The 20,968-nt window shown below is 43.7% G+C and overlaps 1 protein-coding gene and 1 long non-coding RNA gene across 9 annotated transcripts in view; one reads left to right on the forward strand and one right to left on the reverse strand.

Annotated features, from left to right (window-relative positions):
* Positions 1–7,182, reverse strand: part of NPAS3 (neuronal PAS domain protein 3) — a 628,856-nt gene extending 621,674 nt beyond the window's left edge. For 3 of the 6 annotated variants that reach the window (XM_069784009.1, XM_069784008.1, XM_069784006.1), the window contains exon 1: positions 6,591–6,930. In XM_069784009.1, coding sequence (XP_069640110.1) covers positions 6,591–6,748 — 158 coding nt within the window. In that variant the 5' untranslated portion in view covers positions 6,749–6,930. Of the gene's footprint in view, positions 1–2,646; positions 3,189–6,590; positions 6,931–7,047 lie in introns of those variants that run through there. The other 3 variants (XM_069784007.1, XM_069784010.1, XM_069784011.1) reach the window with 3 other exon arrangements.
* Positions 3,279–17,433, forward strand: LOC138685479 (uncharacterized). Of its 3 annotated transcripts, XR_011324748.1 has the most exons (5): positions 3,279–3,941; positions 5,746–5,834; positions 10,662–10,764; positions 15,482–15,607; positions 16,226–17,433. It is a non-coding gene; the product is annotated as an uncharacterized lncRNA (long non-coding RNA). The 3 variants fall into 3 exon arrangements; XR_011324747.1 differs by lacking the exons at positions 3,279–3,941; positions 5,746–5,834 and adding an exon at positions 7,252–7,383; XR_011324749.1 differs by lacking the exons at positions 3,279–3,941; positions 5,746–5,834; positions 10,662–10,764 and adding an exon at positions 7,264–7,383.
* The last annotated feature ends 3,535 nt before the right edge of the window (positions 17,434–20,968 follow it).

Consider the following 20,968-nt stretch of genomic DNA (forward strand, 5'->3'; position numbering starts at 1 on the left):
AGTGCTTGGTTGCATCAGAGACTGCTTCTTTTTACATTTGCTTTGTAATCACTAACCCCTTGCTTGAAAAATTGTAACACAATCTACCTAAATATTGTGGAAGTGAAGACTAAACAAGGAATGTACACAAAGTTCACTTGCAGGATTCTTAATCTTGAGAACTAGTTTACTGAAGCAGTAACTAAGAAGAGACTGCAAAACCCCTTAAGTAACTGATACGCACCTGTATTTCAAATAGCTTGGCGCACACGGCTGAAAAGATGTGTACAAAGCTTAAATAAACAGCTACACACAGGATTTCAGCAGCACATTACATAACTTTTAATAAAATGTACATGAGTGGCTGTTTATTGAAGCATTGATCGATCTTCTCCAAACTTTTTTTTTAAACAAAAAACAGACTGCTGTTATTTCTGCTACAAAAAAAATGTCATCAACTTCTACATGTAATATTTATACCTAAACTGTTCAGAGCATTGTAAAGAGTGATAACAAAGTGAACCCTAAGGGCAAAAACCAACTGCTTGGACACTAGGCCAAGTTTGTGGCTATTAGTGCTCTAGGAATTTAGACTACTTTTTTCCCCTGAAATGATTACTCCTCCCACTCCCTACCGGGAAAAACTACTCCGATCCAACCTTTAAAATGACAGCATCAGAGCTGAACAAGAAGATGCTATTAAAGGGCATTAAATTAAATACAGTATATCCTCCTACAACTTCAATCAGAATTTCAGACCAAGTGTTATTTAGTTCAGCTCTCAAGTGGAGCAGAATAACAAATCGCGCACTTTGATTTACCTTCTCCGAATGCCAAATGGAGACAGGTGATAAAGAAAGCACTCATGCACAGGCTATGAAGTTTCTCCTAGAAATTAATTCTATCTTCAAGATTCCTATCTCAGAGAAATTCCCAAAATGGCACACAAATATGCTTCTGCTGGAGAGATTACTGAAGCTATCCTGGCAAATACACTTAGCACTAATATAGTACCATTCTCAGAAAGAAGACAGCAGAATTGTGTGTTGGGGGGGACAGGACTTATTGATACAAATTGTTTTTCCAACAAAGAACTCTGCAGAAGAAAAGCCTGCTGCTATAAGTGTTATTAACACAGTAGAAACGTCTTTGCAGCCACTGAAATTGAGATTATTTTAAAAAAATATATAGTTGAAGATGAAAATCTGTAAGTTAAGCCATTGACTTCTGAGGATGCACTGTTTTCCCATTACACGTATCTCCAAATTCTGCTACATATCAATATAGCCTTGTCAAAGTGCAACAGTTAATATTAATGCATCTAACACAGCCGCACTAACACTTCAGTGGCAAATATGAAATGTATGGTTTTCTGATACTGGGCAGCCTGCTTCCTTAGGAAAAATGGCATAGCTATTTAGATAAAATCTGTGGGGTTTGGCAGTTGTACTAGAAATGCTGATCATAGTAAAAAATGTAAGTTTGAAATTAAGATTAAAATGAGCCTGATTCCCTAGACTTTGTTTAAATATTTTTCAGACTTACTTGTGCTGTGAAATATAAACCGAGTAACACATGATCCAGCTACTTTTAAAAGCTGTCTAAATGTTAATTTCCATTTTTACAACTAACCAGGAACCTTCCTCACCCCTCACCCTCAAGTTCACTTGTAACGCTGAACGGGGTGGGGGGTGGGGGGTGGTGTTGGAAAGCCCACCCCAAACCCTCTGGCTGCTCTCCTTCTGAGCATACGTCTCATCGCAGTGTAGCAACGGAGCTTTGAATACTTTTGTAAGAATCACAAAGTAACATCACATGAACTTGTACTCTTGTTTCCTACCAGTCACTTCTAGAAAGATTCACTTTACTAGAACAAATCCGCTACGGGCAATTCGTGTCACCAGCAGAGCAGATTAATAGCAAGCCCTCTCCCCCAACAAAAGTAGATGGGGCAGGCGGCGGGCCGGGAAGCAGACGGGGGGTAGCGCGATCCCCCCCCCCGCCCCCCCGGCCCCCGCCTCCCTCGCCGGGCCCCGCGCACCGCCGCACCGCCTCCGCTCTGCCCACCCGGAGGGGCGCCGGAGGGGCGGGGGGGGGGACGGGGGACCGGGCCCGGCCGGGCCGGGCAGCCCCGCGGCGCAGCTGGCGGCGCGGCCCCCCCCCGCTCCGGCCTAGCCGCACTTGAACCGCACCGGCGGGGCCGGCCCCTCCGCCCGGCGAGCCGGGCCTGGCGCGGCGCCCCGCCGCCCCCGGGGCCGCCGAGCGGCGGGGGCCGCCCGGGGGGGGGGGGGGGGCCTCCCGCCTCCGCACACACACACACGCACACGCACATACACACAGACGCCCGCTCGCCAACGCGCCCCGCCAAGCACCGGCTCCGGCAAGCCGCGGCGGTGCGGCTGCTGGAGCGGGGCTGCTGCTGCTGCGCGGCTCGCCCTCGTGTGTGTGTGTATGTGTGTGTGTGTGTGTGCGTGCGTGCGGCTGGCGGTACGCACTAGGAGGAACTCCCGGTGCCCGGCTGTGCGAGCAGCGGGTGCCGGCGGCAGGTCCCCCCACCCCGGCATGGCATCCAGCCCCGGCCCCCGGCGGCGGCGGCACGGCACGGCCCGGCCCGGCGCTGCTGCGGCTGCTGCTGCTGCTGCAGGTTCAATAAAGAGAAAGTGTTACCGTTCTCGCCTGGAAGGATCCTGCTGAAAGCTTGGCTTGGTGGGCGCCATCTTCCTGGGATTTTTTTTTTTTTTTCTCCTCTCTCCCTTACTTTTCCCCCTCCTGATGTTGGTGTGTGTTGTGTGTCTAGCAGCAGCAGCGGCGGCAGCAATGGCCCTGGTTAGCCAGACAGGCTAAGGAAAAGTACTGAGGCCAAAGCATCGCGGGCTCCCACTCCTCCGCGCAGTCCTGGTGCAGGTTGCTTGCTCGCTTGCTTGCTAGCGCTGCTGCTGCCGCTGCCGCCGTCCATAAGCCGAGGAGCGGAGGGAGCCGGGGCCCCGCCGGCCCCAGAGACATGCCCAGCGCAGGCAGCGGCGGCGGCCGGCGGCGGCGGCGGCGGCGGCGGTGAGAGCGAGCCGCGGCGCAGCCCCGGCGGGCAGCCCGGCCGCTGGCATCGCCCGGCAGGTGCGGCACACACACACACACACACACACGCGCGCACACACACAGACACACACGCGCGCACACACACCCCCGCGCCCGCGGGCCGGGCTACGCGGGGTGCCAGGCCATGGGGCTAGCGGGGCGGGGGCGGGGGAGGGAAGGAGGGGAGTCAGGGATCTCCGGGCTTGACCGCTGTGAAAGTATTTCTGGGCATTTTCCAGCTGCTTCCCCAGCTCCGCTCCCACTCTGCGTGCAGGGGACACAGCCTCCGCTGCCGGCGCAACAACGCCACTCAGTTGCAGTTTCGCACACTTCCCTCCTCTGGAGTCTGGGCTCCAGCGGGGAAGAGGGGCTGAGGGAGGCGAGGACTCTCTCCGCAACTCTGCGGGCGCACACCGCGGGCGGGCGGCCTGTCCCCCCGTGGGCTCCCACGGCGGAGGACGGGCCCGGGCGGGGGCGCGGGCGGGGGGCCCGCCGGCCGGGGGAGGCGAGCGCCCTGCGGCCCGCAGGGCCGTACGCGGGGGGTGCCCGGCGCCCGCCCGCGGGGGCGGCGTGGAGCCGGGGGGACCCCGCGCACCCCCCCGGCCCCCTCCGAGAATGTGCGCGCACGTCCTGAGAGTAGGCGCTAGCTGCCGGCGGAGTGAAGGGCGTAATGCTGGCAACGTTAACCGGGAGCGATGACCCGCTTTGTCGGGAAAGGGTGTAGCACTTCACGCCGTTTTATTGGAGATCATGAAACTAATCATGAAATAAAGGAGCGGGGAAAAGAAACCGCTACCTTAATTGTTCCTCCCAGGACAACGGGAAAACCCGAGCGCTGAGGGCTTTTAAAGAAGGAACCGCTCCTTCCCTAAAAGCTTTCCATCTCCAAGGTAACTTTGTGGCTGCTCTGCTGCTGCCTTGGAAGTACAGCTTCCCGGGCCTGATCCTGCTCCCAGGGAAAATCCAGCGGGCTTCCCTGGGGAAAGGAGCAAGCCCCGAAAGCCGGGGGCGATTTATTCACGAGAACCGTTTCCGCGACAACTCCAAAAGTTTGGGGGGGGTGGGGGGGAACTCGCGCGTGAGGCGCAGGGGAGAGCCGGTGGGGAGAAGGAGTTAGCAAAGCACCTGGAAGTTTGGATGCGGGGCGTCGTCCTCCGCGCACCGGGGGCCGGAGCGTTTCTTCCCGCGGGAGGCAACCGGGCCGGCGTAACTTTGCGCGGAGCGGCTCGGGCCGCCGGCGCAGTCCCGAGGCGGGGGGGGGGGAAGGGGGTGGGTAGCCGCCGCCCGCCCCGCGCCGCGCACGTGCGGCCTCCGCGCGGCCGTTGCGCACGTGCGCGGCCGGCGGCGGGATGGCGGCCGCCTGGCCTCGAGTGGCGCGAGCCCGCGGCGGCGCGAGGCGGTGGGGGGTGCAGGTGGAGATGAAGAACTGGGGGGGGCGGGGGGTGTCTAGAAAGTGCCACATGCCGTTCCCTGCCGGCAAATCTGTCTCCTCGCCTCCAAAAAGAAAGAAAGAAAAAAAAAAAGTTAACAGGTGTCACCTCGGCTTTGGCAATAGCATAAGAAAGTGTCGGTGCCTGCTATATTTCAAGCGTTTCCAGAAAGCACGAAGAAAAATCGTTCGACGTAAGGCACGCTGTTCTGTCGATAATATAGAGTAAAAATTTGGAAGAAGTGCAAAAATGTTTCCCCTTGTTAGGTTAGTGTGCGAGACATCCAGACTGGTCTGGATTCCCGTTAGTCAAAGTACTTGGATATCTGCTAAGCACTATTTGGATTAGAGGTGTTAGTAGTTTGCCAGAGAAGTATTGCTTTTGTAACTTCTTCCTGATTACAAACTGACATAATCCAACTATTAAACGCAAAGTACTAAAAAATTGCATGCTGCCTTGTCTATAAATTTCTGTTTAACTTAAAGTCTCCAGAGGTCTCTTTCATTTGTCTAGAAGCCAATCTGACATTTCTGACCCTTGACTTCCCCACTTCACAGACTAAACTATTGTGATTGCTGCCTGTACTTCCTCGTTAAAGTGTCCGTCAGTTTCCATTGTAATTTAAATATTTTATAAGTGACAAAAATCATACAGAAACCATGAAAAGAAATAAACTTTAATCCATTCTTCATATCTCTCACATTCAAGCTCATATATATATATATATATATATGAGAAAGATCGGTGTGTTCGCTTGAGCAAAACAAGACTCGTGCTTAGTTTCAAATGTTTCTCAGCTAAGAAAGTGCTTAGGCATCATCAGGGATTATTTCAGGAGAATCAGCTTCCTATTAATTTTTCATTTAATAAAAGCTACAAAAGTTACCACCAAATGCTTTCTGTCATGGGCATCAAATGGAAAATACATCATGTGTTTTCCAAAACTATAGGAAGCAACTCAAAGTTGCTGAACAACAAAACAGGCAATGGTCTATTATCTAAATCTGGCTCCTAAACCAATTAAGTTTGAAATATTATGCTGAAACTTCCTATGATTTTTTTTTTCTTTTACATTATAGAGATATTTAGTTTGGGTATTTGAGATTATACCGCATTTTTCTCAGTATTTAATTTAAGGCAATAGTGGAAAGCAAGATACTTGGGACAGTGCCATTTTTATTGCATTTAGAGAAATGTAAATGTTTTGTTCCGATTTCAGCCTACGTTTATCTGCTGTCATCTACCTTTTTTTTTTTTTTTTGAGGATTCCGCTCCGGTTATAAGCTTATGATAGAGAAAACTAACAGATTCAAACTTCAGGTTTTGCCTCGTAGAAGCACAAAGAAATGTCAGGTAATTAATTAAGCTTCATGTTAGTAGCAGCACATATCGATGAATTGTTAGGGGAAATGGGGAAGGTCTTTAAACTTCATTATGACTTACTGCCAACTTTCTACGCTTTGCTTCCTAAAGGCGCTCTCTGTGAATTTCCTGCATTTGCATTAGAATGCATTTAAGGTGAAAAAATAACAGTGCTGAGTATACTTAGGGTTTCGTGCTATATTTCCCTGTAGTAACAGGTGACATGATAATACTGTTAAACTACAGCGTGGAATTGCAAGTGTGCAACCCCAAGTGAAAACTGTTCTTTTTCTTGGTTGAAAGCAAATTATCAATCAGCATACCATGATCAATTATCCCCCTGGCTGCCACACACTGGGATTTGCACAAGGCATTGACATTGAGAAATTCCTCTTTAGAAAGGATGAGCGGACGGGATCCCAAACTTTGCAGCAGCCAAGCTAAGCTGCCGGGGTCTCACTTTTTTTTTTTTTTTTTCCTATTGTTGCTTTCCAGCTCATCCAAGACAAAACTAGGAGATTGTGTTTACTTCTCAGTGCATTTTAAAAGATGCTGTATTTTTTAAAAAAAGGGAAAAGGAAAAAAAGAAAAAACCCCTCCCCTCCAACCAAGCTCCCCCCCAACAAACAGCAATGAGAGATTAAATTAAAAAAAAAGGGGAAAACAAAGAAACACAAAAGCACAAAGAAAAAGCAAGTGAGGGAGCCTCAGGAAGAGCCGCACAGCCCTCTCCCACTCGGTGCTCACCGTTGTTGGTAGGAGGTGATGCCCTGGACGTTTTGCGGGTTGCCGTTGGCCGCGGCGCCGGCTCGCCCCATGCCCGGCGCCGCCGGCACCCCCCCGGCCGCCCCGCCGGCCGCCGCCGCCGTCACCTGCACGCTGAAATCCGGGAAGATCCTGATCATCCCCGCGGCTCAGCACCCGGCGAGTCTCGGCGAAGAGGTGCAGCAGCAGCGACTCTCCCTCCGGCGGCTGCAGCAGCAGAGCCAGGCACACTGCAATCCCATTAGTGAGTGGCGGCCACTGTGAGTGAGGAAGGGCGCTTTGATGTGAGCTGCTGGGCTGAGATTGAGAGGAGTTTGGGGGGGCTGGGGGTAAAGGGGGGGGTTACCGAATTGCAAACATGCAACGCGTGAAGATTTGGGGGGGGGGGGGAGGGTGGAATATCAGAGCTACAAAAAAAAAGAAAAGGTATGTCTAATACCACTGGAGCTGTAGATATAAGAGAAAAACCCAAGCTGAGGAGGGACGGGGAGGAGAGAGGGGGGCGCAATTACTTTAGCGGTGCAGTGAAAATGATGAGCAGCAAATGTTGCCTTTTTTCCCTCCTCCTTCTCGTCCCTCCACCCCCCACCCTCCACCCAAAAAGCAAGTCTTAGAGGATTTCTCTGTCTCAATGAAGTAATAATAAAGGCGGCTGACCACAGTCTGGGCTAGCGCCAACCGTGCGGGGGGGGAGGGGGAGGAATATCCCTGCTCCCAGAGTCCTGAGGAGAAGAGGAAGAGTGGAGGATTGTTGCAGCACAAGTTCTTGCTCTTGGTAACTTGCTTTTGCTCCCCACCCCCCCGCCTTTCCTTTCTTTCTGTGAAGGGACGGTTTTCACAAGCGAGGAAATGCGCCGCTTTTGTGCAATGGCAGAGTTTGTTCCCTATTATAGGGAGCTGACTCTCCTCCCCTCCTAGTGTGCAGCAATGTTATTGCTAGTCAAACTTGTAAGGTGTGTGGTGTGTGTGCACGCACCGATCCCTACTGCTGCTTCAACATATCAATTATACCGCCGAGAGCTGCGCAACCCCCCCTTGCCGAGCGCCCCTCCGGGTGCGGCACGCACCGCGCCGGCCGCGGCGGGGAGGGCGGCTCGTCCCCCGCCACCCCCGCGGGACGCGCGGCCGCAGCGCCGCGCCTCCTTTGTGCCGCCCCGGGGCTGCGCGCAGCCCTCCCCGCCCGTGCGCTCCGCCGCGCTTCCCCTTCTCCCCCTCCGCCGAGTGCTTATCCCGGGCCGCGGCGCTGTGCGGCTCCGCCGGGGCCGAGCCGGAGCCGCTGCCGCTGCCCCCGGCCCGGCCGGGGCCGCCCGCCGCCGAGTCCTCCCGGCCGCGGCGCTGCGCGGGGGCGGATGCTGGGAGGGAAGCGCGGAAAGTTGGGCGGGGAGCGCGGGGCGGCGGCGGGACGACCTCCCCCCCCCTTCCTTCCCCCGCGGCTCCCCGCCTCGCTGCGGGCGTGGGGGCCGCGGCCGCTGCGGGAGGGGGCAGGGACAGAGGAGCCCTCCTCGCCGTGGCCCTCGGCGGGCGCTCCGGGGGCTGCGCTCCGCGTCCCCTCCTCCTTGCAGCTGCAGCGGGAGGCGAGGGGTGAGGAGCCCGTGCCGGAGGGCAGGAGGGGAGAAGAGCGGTGTGCCGGGTGAGGGGCAGCAGGGGAGCGGGAGAAAAAGGGACACCCCCCCCCCGTAGTAGGGTCCCGCCAAATCTCCCCGCTTCTGGGGCGACTCCGAAGCCGCGGACCTGTAGCTCCAAGCTGCCGGTTGCTGGAGCTGAGAGCGTCGTCCGTGCGGGCAGAACTGGACTCTTTGCCAGCCTGGTGAGTGGACGGCTAGAGAGGAAAGTCACACGCTGCCTTAGTGCACCTTACACAAACGGCAGCTGTACCGCTGACTCGTTTCTGAGGAAACCGAGGCTCCTACCAAGAGGAGCTGCGTGGGACAGAGCGCAGGTTGCACTCCAGAATACGCATGGTGTTGGAAAGGCTATGGCAGCATCTCTGAAGGGGGCAGATGTCCCAGGCCGCCCCGTCGCTCCAAAGGCATCGTAACCTTTGCTTCCATAAATCAAAGCTGTCACCTGGGCCAGTCTCCCCTTTTCCCATGCAACTCGGATGTGCCTCTTGGAATCATAGCTTGGCTCCTAATCTAACACTATCCTCTTATCTTGACTTTTCTTTCCATTGCTGCTCCAAACCAAATTAAGACACACCAACTTTATGTTAAAACAGAGACTGCATTCAAATCCTTTGTATTAAATAGCATCTGTGTTTGCATTCTGTTTTAATACAAAATGCTTTGGATTGCAGCTAATACCAGGAGATATGAAACTGGTTAGTCCCCACATGTTGCACATAAAAAGAATTCATAATGAGCATCTGTGGGATGTGGAATGGATCCCATGAGTTAGCTGAAGACCTCATAACGTAAGAGCTGAGAAGCCTAAGTGAATTATGACTCTCTTTCCTCGCAAGTAGGATTAATTTTCTATCCCACTTATATTCATTATCTATCCTGTTTATACTATAGGGACATCAATTGTTTGAGTGTTAAATATGAAGACTTTACAGAAACGTGTAGGTTAGATAGCTTGCGGAGAAGAGGGGGGATGTTACTGCTAGGAAAAATGTTATTCAAACTCCACGTTTAAAGAGCAGTATTAGATAAAGCTGCTCACTTTTTTAAAGGACTGTGAATTCTGCGCCTTTCTCTTACAACATATTTAAAATGTAAGGTTTACAAAGTACCCTCCATCTGCCTGTGGCCCTCCCAGTGATGTCAATAGGAATTTTGCATGCAGATGAAGGCCCGTATATGGCCTTTAGAGAGCAGGTCAATAAATGGCTGGAGGAATAATTAAAGACTTCTGAGCTGCTCCTTTCCTTTTTCTTACAATATAGTACAAGACTGGCATGAATATAGGCTGGGCTACCACTCTAATTGGCTATGGAATAACACTGAAAGGAATTTAAATGTGGGCAGTAGCCATTTTCCAAATGATCACTCCATTACAGTAGTTTTGTCTGTCAATGTATGGCCAGGCAGTAGAGTGGATGTAATCATGTCCAAGTCCCCATCCATTGATTGTCACTCTCTCCTCTACAGTGGCAACTCTAAGCAGATTTTCATGTTTCGAAGGGACAGCCAGGACAGAGAGCCTGCCTTTAGCCAAGCTTGCTTCAGCTTAGTCTCGAAAGTCACCGCTTTTCATCTGCTTAGGCAGAACCAGGATCTCTTGATATTTAGTAAGATCTTTTATGACTATTGATTAATATCTTAATTTAAGCCTTAATGTAACTGAAAAGTCAGTCTTGATAACTTTGTTTGCGCAAGTAGTCCCACTGAGTCAGTGGAACTGCTGACAAATAGTTTTGTATGTTGTAAGACGAGCAGGATTCAAAGGTAGGTTTGTGAATGTCTGCAGAATACAGAAACATCTTCTTTCTCTTAGACTTTAAAAGATATCAAGTAAAAAAACATTCTATCTGAGGAAAAGTCCATTTTGATTGTATCTTTTTTTTTTTCCCCAAATTAATCACGAAGGTAAAATCCAGTAAGAATTTCTGAGACTTACTTTATACACAGATAAAAACATCCATCATTAAGCTTATACTCTGTGCCATATTAAATGGCATGGATGCAATTTGCCACATATTTCACCAGTGCTACAACATACCATGATGGATTTAAATTAATTTGGTGCAGAATCAAGCCCAATATTTTTAATTTAGTTTATTTCTCATTTTGCTTAAATTATTGACAGGTTCTTGTGTCTAAGTGACATAGTTTTTGTCTCAATACCATATACTGTTGTAAGATATTCTGCAAGTTGCTTTAGTATTGATTAAGCTAAGAAATATTCTAATAGAGTACTGCTGTTTCTAACAATGTACGGAAGACCTTCCTCTCTCAGGGAAAAACACAGTAAAGATAAAAATTAAAAACACATGACAACATGTAATATAATAACATTTAATATTTATGCTTTACATATACCCCTCTATCACAATTATATATTATATCTTTATTCGCATTGTCAGTGTACTACTGTTCCTTTCTTTCACAGGTGAAAAAATATCTCTTCTCTGGAAATTCATTTCCATTTACTTAAAGTTAAATGGTTTGACTTTGAATTTTCATTATCTGCTGTTGGAAGGAGCCTGTGACAGGTATGAGGGAGAATGCTACAAAGCTTCATTGTATCATCTAATTTTTGCTTCACTTTAGTCAGATATCATTTAGGTAGAGAGTAAAATACTATACGTAGAACAGGATAAGATAGAACAAAACAGAACAGAAATAAAACAAAATGAAAGTAGGATATATAATGAATTACAGTAGAAAAATGCCTTTATCTTGAAGTGATTTTTTTTTCTTTTAGTTATACTGATTCCTCACTAGTGAGAAAATTGAACTAATTTTATATAAAAGGAATATGTCATAACAGGATATGGCATTTATCTTCCTGAGATAGGGGTGACCTCATCATTCACAAGTGGCGTAGCTATGAATGAGTAATCAGCCTCCCCACCCATTAAGCGTAGATAAAGTCCACATCTTCTGTCTAAGTATTAAATATTCGATTTATTATTTTACAACTCGCCATCTCTACAAGTGTCCACTGACTGTTGCTTCCGCTGCTGCTACCAATATATATCGTCAGTGTGAAGCAAAAGAAGCTCCTCGAAAGGCGCCCTGCATAATAGTGCATGGAAGATGAGAAGGGAAATGAAAATAACAGAGGAGAAGAAAACAAGAGAAGATAGACCTGCAGGAAAAAAATTATGGGCAGAACAAGGATAAGGAAACTCTTTAACTGACCTATACTTTTGTTGCCTGTAATATTCCAAGAGCTGTATAACATACATGCAGTGAAAATATTTTTCATATTAATACCTCACATATATCAGCTATCTCCTATCTCAAGTTATATTGCCAAAGTTATTCCCAAAGGAATTTATATATGTATAATGCGAGAGAAATATATAGTTAGGAAAGAATTCCTTTTTACTATTTATCAGCAGTGCACATTAGAGAAGAGCTGCAGTTAAAAAAATACAGTTTCTTTCTAGAACTATATAAGATAACATAATTTTCTCCTTCAAATGATGTCACGTGCTGCATTTTGTTTTCATTCCTTTGTAAATGCAATGAGTGCAGTTTAAAGAAAATATTTGGAGTTTAATTTTAAATCAAAAAGAACTGGCTGTTCATCTGTTTAGAAGAAAAACCTCTAAATAGAACATGAAGTCAGGAAAAAGACCATCAAAGCTTAAATAGGAAGTATTCAAATGTTTTCCATCTTCACAATTCCTTGACATGTACTGAGGGTTGGAAGAGCAGATGAGGGAAATGTCTTTTCTGAAAGGTTGCGCTGGGAATGAAGGGCAAGATTAAGGTAGCCCCCTCCCCCCGTATTCAAAAGAAAAGCAAGCGGAGAGTAAGATAGAAGGAAAGTGCCTGGGGAAAGTAGCATCACTATCGAAATCATAAAAGATGTATAAGGACATCAGTGGAAGAACTAGAAAAACTATTAGAAGAATGCCCTACAGGGCTATCCCAATGGCTCGGCGATTAGCACACCGCGCTGCCACTGGGAAAATGCAGCTAAGGTTTGAGGCTAGTCTGAGGATCTCGCTCATTGGTACTGGCAGCTGAGAGCCTTACGAGGATGGTGAGTCCACAGTGGAAAAAGACTGATCCATTGCTCACATGCCCGAAGGTATGTACCTAGGCTCTGGTTTGACCACCGAAGCCGTCTCAGGAAGGAGTATCGGGTTTTCTCTATCATCAGCTAGCCTAATTCGCTCTCTGTGTGAAAGCAAAAGAGTGCCTCTGGCCTACTGTGTAATGACAAAGGACAGCTAATTTTCTGAGGCTGGAACATCAGTATCAAAGTCGATTTCTCTTGTGTTGCACACTTTGCTCTGGCCCCAAATTTTAGTGAATGAGTTATCTCTTAGCACCAGAGGTTTCCTGCAGTGTTGATCCCACACACATTTTCTAGCAGCTCCAGCAGAAGATCAAGGGGCAGCCAGCTAGTTTTTCCAGACTCTACCTACTTCTGCAGAGAGTGTGTAATCGGTGATGTTCCTCCAGGCAGTTTTAGCACCTGTGTATCCATTTCCCTTGTCTTCAAGATCAGTGCTATGCCTCCAAAGTAGAGCATTCTGCTACTTCGTTGGCAGCAAATTGGGGTCATGGAGACCACAACTAAATTGTGCTGCTTCCACCTCCACAAAAACCTGATTCATACCACACAGCCCGATAAGAAGGTTAATTCAAGAAAGTGGAAAAACAAATCATGTAGATGCTTTTTATCTCCAGGGCTTCTAAGAGATACCAGCATATTATCCTGTGTTCTCACCATGTTAAGATTTTTGGTCCAGTAATTCCGTTTGGTGCTGCTCATCCACAAGGTAAGTGAAACTTATAAAGGACACAGAGCTAGTCAACACACTTTGCCCATTTGTTTATTTACTTATTTATTTACCTACCTTTATTTTTAGCCCCATCGGTGTTCCTAAACCAAAATAATTTGTGGAAGCAGCTGTTGGTGTGTCCTGGAAAGACAGCATCAATGGGCAGCTCAAGGTTTTTGACTGTGCTTAGCGGGGGATTCTTACCCTTGCCTTCGCTAAATAGTCATTCCCTTCTAATTCAGAAGAAAGAGAAACCAAACATGCTTGCTTTCTCCCAATTCTTTTTTGATGAATGAATCCAAGTTAATTATACATAGAGCAAAAAAAGCATCAAGCTTTCACTGAGCTCTTTCAGACAAGCCTGGTACAGTCCAATGTAGCCTTTCTTCTCTACCATCAGTGCTCTGCTGAGTCATGCAGCAGTGAACATGAAGCAAGAATATTCACAAGATTACCCATGACTCTGTTTCCTCCCTTACTGTCCAAGTTGAAAGTCCCAATCAGCACCAAAACCAACAGTGTGTAAGCGGGAGCTGGGATCTCTCAGCAGCAGAGGTTGTAAGCATCCAGTGCAGTTTAAAGCTGTGCTAGGTCCTTAAAGCCATGCTTCTCCACAGTTGTGTTTGGGTTTTTTCTTTTCTGTTTCATAACAGCATTCTTTCCATTCACTGAATACGACAGTGCATCATGTTCCTGCATAGCAGGGTCCCAGGTGGGTAGCCATGTAAATCTGGGACTCTGCTAACAGTTTCTGAAACTTCAAGCATACATAAGAGTCAGAAATAAATACTTTGATCTTTGGTTGTAATGTTTTTCCAAAAATAATTAAAACTCATAAGGAAATATGTGTGTCAAAGACTTGAATGCAGGCTAGCCTGTCTGAAAATGCATCCTTGTCTAGGCACAGGAATCTCTAACAGAGTACCGTTCTTATTTACAGCTATTTATTATTCTGCAGTTTCAGTTCTCTCTGTTAAGCTGGTGATTGTCCAAATTCCTTCCTTCCTTTTTTCCTTAATCAAGAAATTCAAGTATTGAACATACTCACAGGAGGCCTTCAAAGTTTAAACACATCTCAAATCTTACTCTTTCTCTTGGGTTAAAAAACAAACCAATCTTTCTAGTATTTATACGTGGTCTATCAGAAACCTTAAAGAGATAGCTTTATTCACTTCAAAGTTAGACCTCCATCCACATTACCTGCACTTTTGTCGTTGCTATCCATACTATAGTAACTATTGAGAAGAGCTAACAAATGCGACGTGCAGCACTCAGCCAAGTGTCCTTACATTTCACTCTTCAGAATTCCTTGCCTGGGGACTTTAATTCTGACAAACCCAGAAAATAATCTGAGATCTTCTTAGTCCACTGCTAGACCTTTATTTTAATTTTCATTTTCACAGATAGGGTAGCCCACAGGCTGGCCATAAATTGCACCAAATTGGGAATGTGCTGAACTCTTAGAGTGAGTTTCTTTTTTGTTCTATGGTTGTAAGTCTTCTTAGCATTTCAAAGCATATTTTCATTATCAAAAAGTGGTCTGGACTGTAGCTGCCATCTAAATAAAGTTGAATACACTACTTCATTCACTGGAAGTTACTAGAAAAGGCTACCTAATATTCTTCTCTTGTCACTGCCGATGGATCACATTATCTCATTTTTATACATGACTGGACAATATAGAAAATGTCTTTGTGACTTCTGAGACTCACTCTAGCAGGTATTGGCAACATCCTGGATGGAGAACTTCTGGACTCTTGAAAGAAACACATAATGCAATGGCCTGGTCATCAATATATTAGTTTTAAATATTGTGGAATTTAGCCATTATTTTTTTGATTACATATTTGAGGCAACATATATTTGGCCATAGAGGATGTATAGTTTGAGTACATACAGATGTCTATAGGAAGAATTTGTAATTTCTCTTAGTTCAAAATTCATTAAATAGGCTTTATCATACGTTTCTTATTTTTGTCCCAAGATGGATACTCATTTATCTTTAATAACTTGACAACCAGTAACAACTGCATTTGCTTTATTTGTACACACTTTAAAAAAAAAAAAAAAGTTGTTGATTCTTTTACTCGTCCCTTGATAGGGCTGGTTGGTGAATGTTACTACTTGCTAAGGGTGTCACCTTTTTCTTGTCCATACGTAATACAGAAGAAAAAGCAAGGGAACTCCTCCAGCCAAACTATCATTTCTTTTGATATGGGTCCTTTTTTATTCTGGAGAAAACCTCCTACAGATTTTCAAGCATATTTCATTTAATATAGATTTGGCCTTTTCAGTCTGGAACAAGAAATATCAGAGCGTTCATACAAGTAGATGTTATAACAACTCCAGCAACATCTGCACAATGGCAGAGTTTATTTTTAGTTGCAACTCATAATAATCACTATTGGTCTCCTCAGCTTCTCAATTTCTGCAACAGTTTTCTGGAAAAATGTTTTTGTTTCAGGCTGTAGCATCATGGGAAATTTCATCATTAAAAAAATAAGAAGAAAAATTACTTCCTTTAACTGGACTAAATCAATATTTCTTCTTAAAATAATGAAACCATATGCAGATAAAAACTATCATACAGGTACAAGTAATTTTGAATCTTTTGGGGGATATCCAGATCATATAGCAGTAATTCTTCCAATATTCAAATGCAATCACTGAATTCATTAAAAAGTTATAATTTTGTCTTGAAGAATGTTATTAACAGTCCATGGTATTTTCTGTGCCATCAATTCAATAACAGCTTTTCTGTGTATCCAGTCCTTCACTATATGCCAACCAAGTACAGCGACTAGATTTATCTGGAATATACTATAATTTATTACTCTTTCTGAAGCTGAACTTTTGATTCTAATCAGTTTTACTCGGCTGTTGTCAGCTTATGGAGAAGTACAAGGGGTGAAGATCTGCATAATAAAGATATTATATGCAAAGAAATCTTGAATTAAAAAAATGACTAAAGCTGATATATCAAACACCTGAAGTAGAAAAAAAAACAAGGTTAAGATTTTTCTTGAACTCATTGTACATCTTACACTTTTTATGGTATATGTTAATAATACTTCAAAGTTTGCATATCTGAAGATAGGAGGAAGAAATATTCAGTTTAAATAGCAATAGTATTCTTGGCTTTCAGAATATTCTTGTTATGGGTCCTTGCTACTTCCACTAACATTACTCTTTTGCATTTGCTTTTTAGGTGAAGAAGAGTCCATGAGTGGGAATAATGCAAAATAATTTGACTTTTGAGAGACTGTAAGCTCTTCGAACCTATTGTTAAAACAGAAGATGCTTGTCATCATTGCAAATCGTTCTGTCTTCCTTTTACTTATAAGTCCTGGTATCTGTAATAGACTGTGTACATACATTCATATGGTGATGTTTGGTTAGTAGAACACACACAGCTGGAGTTAAATTATTTAATTTATAGAGTTTCAACTATCTGCTATCTTCACTAGATAGATCTTTAAAAACTGAAAGAATATCCCTTAATATGGTTTTCATTGAAAACAAGCATTTAGGAAAAAAAAAAACCAAAAAGGAAACAAACGTGCCATATACATGCAAAACATGCTAGCTTGAATGTACCATTATAATTACCAAACAGTATTTCTTCAGGTATGGAGTGCATCTTGATGTTGTTCATTTTGTCATACACACATTATTCCATAATCTAAAAAATAACATAGCTTTGCAAGAAGATGCCTAGTGATTTATTATTAGTTTCAGTTATCCTCTGCAGGAAGATAAAATTACTACTAACCTTTCAAAAGAGGTCCAGGGTTGAATCCTCACTATCATATAGAGAAACTAGAATTTGACTCTCCTATTAACTTTGCTTAGGTCAGGGGGGGAACAGTATCTTTGAATGTTAAGCCACTGGTTTTCATACATGAATATTCAGAAATCTAGTCAACCCAAAATGGAGACCACTGTCTGAGACACAGCCCTTGTTTGGAAAGCAAAAGTGAGGATTTCCTGAGGCTTCATGCTGTGAGAAAAGGAGCTCTGGACCAGTCAATGGCTTTTTCCACCACTAAGTACTGAAGTTAATGTGAGTGTAAATCTATATTTCTTCGTTCAGAATTACTGTAAATGTTCTCTCATGGAGAAATTGCTCAGTCTAAAGATAATTATAGTTACACAGTCATTCAGGTGAATTAGTGCAGGGAAACGAAGAAGGCTCACCTCATCACTAATGGACACAAGCAGTATGCAGTGACTGACTCTAAACACTGGCTGTTCTGAAGTGTCCTAGCCTGGATGCCAGCAATAGCATCTGCTTGGATAGCAGATGTGTATGCCCTGCTCACAGCTAATTATTTCTGCAGAATGACAGTATGATGGTGATTAAAAATATATATTAATATATATGGTGTATTAGACCTATAAATATATCTTGCCTGATTTATTTGGTCTGAGCTCATCTATAAATTGTCTGGCTTCTGAAGGAAAATGGCAAAATTGTCTTGCATGTAGAGGGATAGATTTCAAGTTAAATCAGTGGTTACAACAAAAAAAATCTAAATGAATGACAAACTCTGAAGAGCTCAAACAAGGCAAATTGTGATACATAAATATCACAGGGCATGTGTATGCCTTGAACAGATACCAAACCTGAGATATGGATGGATGGAAGAAAAAAAAAGGTTCAGATCACATTTTCCCTCTGAGAAACCAAGAAGAATAAGAAGAGCATTCTAGTACAGCGTAGTGGTTAGAACTGCAACACACCTTATTCAGTCATGAATTTGAGTAATAATTGAGTTGTAGTCTATTTCAAGCAAGCAAGCAAGCAAAAGCAAGCATGCTCGTCTTCCCCCAATTATCTCTCTTGTCAGTTTAATTTCTTGGAAGAATTCTGTAGTTTCCTAAAAAAAAACCCAAACAAAACCAACTAAACGATAAAACCACTTAAAAAAATCCAGACAAAAAACCCCAATCCCACACAAAACAAAGCATCACACACACACAAAGCATAAATATTTTGAGTATATCATATTGGAATTTTCATATGACTTTCATGAAGGACAAGGAGGAGTGCAGATCCATTTGTTTTCAAAAATGTCATTCTGGGTTTTTCATATTTCCCCTACCTCCCCCCCAAAAAAAGGTTATAAAAGGGTACTAGCAAAAAAGTCTGCAAGATGCTTCTTTCTTTCATGTGAGGTAATATTCAGTACTGCTTATGTGGAGTCAACACACTACAACTACAAGAAACAAGTTTTCACTCAAGTATATTGAGATTTGCTTTTGTCTTTATGAAGTATTTATTTGAACATTTGGCCTTGAAAGTATGATAGTGGAATCAGTGGTCTAACGCTATAAAGAATGAGTGTTAAAGTGAATTGAGAATAATTTTTAATAGTATTTCATTGAAGTCAATGGGCCAACATCACACGAAGTGAGTCTCATTGAAGTTGCGAAGATTAATTTTTTATTTCAAGCCATTGAAGTCAAAGGGAACAGGCTACAGAAAGTTAACCCCACACAGTGCAACTATATTCTATGCAGCCTTATCTTGTGGATTAAAAAAAAAGACTTTATTAAGTATGAGATTTATCTATCATCGCTTTCACACAATGTATTAAAAAAACCCAACAGAGTAGTATCACAGAGGCTGGTGGAGTGACTGTAAACAGACATTGCAGCTAGGCTTTTAGGATAGTTGTACAATACCATTTAACAGCATATCTTGCATAATACTACAGCATGTTTTCAAGAGAGAAATGTTAGGCAAGATATCACATATCCTATACACTTTGAACAGTGCCTCAAACTCTTGCTAGATAGCCAAGAGAATCAGACTGAAGAAGTCTGATGTCTCACACAAAGGGTAGCAATTTAAAAAAAAAAAAAAAAAACACAACACAAAAACCAACAACAAACCAAACCAAAACCAACACATTCACTGCCTTTCCCTCCCAAAGTGAAAGAAACAAGTCTTTTGCCATGAGAGCAAGAACACCTTCACTTTAGTGAACATTTACAGGGTTTGCAACATTTGACTAACGGAGAATAAATTTAGCTACTTCTCATCAGGAAAAGGATTCTTCAACATTTTTTTAAACTTAAATTTAATCACTATTAACTTCTAAAGTATTTAGAGGAAATCATGTAAAACCAGCAGATGCACAACTAGATCCTACTATGTTTTGTACGAGTTCAGAGAGACTTCCTTTGCTTTACCATTTCATGGATGCTGTCATTCCCCAAACACTTAGCACTGTATAATCACATTACGGTAGAAAACGATGTCAATGGACAAATATTATACACAAACATGAATTAGATATGTAGAGGTATACAAATAGTTCAAAGTTATTACATATTGTATAATTGATGTGCAGTTTGGTTTTTTGTTGTTGTTTTATTCTCCACAACTCTAAAATGTTCCCTGTGCTATAGATCTATTTCCCATTGATTAAAAATGATACTGTAGACTTTTTTAATTTTAAAGTATAAGTAACAGCAATTGCAAGTTTCATTGAATGCTTAATTCTTTATATTCACGAGTGTCTTTGCAGCTCAGGATAATTCTGTAATTGTGGAACCCCTGGAGTGAAAGTATTACTTACTGTCGTATCAACAATGGGACAAAGGACATGAAGCCAACTTAGTGAGCATATATAGGGTAACAAAAGATAAACAAAGTATGTGCAACCCAGTCAATATAGGACTCTAAGTCAGCCGATGTAGATTAGCTTAAGTAGTCTCAAACCTGTCCTCCGAAACTCCAGGTGGGCAATGATGAGAGCAAAGCAGCAAAACGCTAAATGTCCTGTCTCTTTCAAGCGTAATGGATGATTTTATTCATTCTGCCGTAGCTGCAGGCAGCAAATCAGGTATCTCAGTATAGAAGACATTTATGTAACTTTAAAGTTGCACCACCATAGAACATGCTTTTCAGGTCAGCTTGGAAATGTTGGCTCCTGACCAACTACACTAGTACAATGCTCTGTTACATTGCTTACACTGATACTCAGTCTTTTACTGCCTACTCTCAGCAAAGGTTGTGCAGAATTTTTTTCTACCCTTACATGGCCTGTGATGCACCTTCATAGAAACAGATAGTTGCAAGGAAATGGCATTCTTTCTACTTGTTTCTTACAAATTCACTTTGATTCTTATCATCATAAAATTGGTAATCCAAATCTTTCTCAAAGTCTTAAAAAAAGAAAAAAAAAAAAGAACTATACTGTGTATCTGGAGATATTCTCAAAAAACTCTCTTCATAGAGCAACATGGAGTTACTGAAAAATACAGTAATTGACAAAGATTTTGAGAGAGCATCCCAGTCAATCCTTGTGCAGGTCACTGAAAACTGGCTTGCTGGTTTTGGCTGAGGCAAGTTCTGTGTGTTAGCAGCTATGCTTGCTTTCTTCCTTGGATAGCACAAAGGGAGGACAACTCACAGTCCCAATAGTTTCTGAAGCACTAATATTGCTGAAGAAAGAATGAAAATTACATTTTGACAGTTTAATACCTTTTAAAAAAAAATACTTGAAGTAAGAAAGTTAGATGCTGGGATTAGTCAAATCAATGTGACTTGAAATGGCAGAAGAGATAAACCCTAAAAAGCAAAATTTTTCATGGTAACTTTACCACAGTGTTCATTGTAGAAGGGCATATATATAATTATGTATGCGTGGTAGAACCTCTGTAAAGTAATAACTTTTAATGAACTAGCCCTGTTAAAATAATACATTTCTGGGCACCAAACCAAATATGTACAGGAATACAGTGCAAACCTTCTGAATGATAAAGCAGGAAACTAAAAAGAAAATAAAGAAAACTAACAAAAAGAATATTCAGTAGGAAATTGAACTGATAAGCCTGCTTATATTAAGTTGTACATGTTTTCATGAAATCAAAATAAATTTAATAAAAGAGAACCCCTTAAAATTACTATATGCTGAAGAAATGTTATTTATTAAAAATA

The sequence above is a fragment of the Haliaeetus albicilla genome, chromosome 5, assembly GCF_947461875.1.
Source record: "Haliaeetus albicilla chromosome 5, bHalAlb1.1, whole genome shotgun sequence".
Classification (NCBI taxonomy): Eukaryota; Metazoa; Chordata; class Aves; order Accipitriformes; family Accipitridae; genus Haliaeetus; species Haliaeetus albicilla.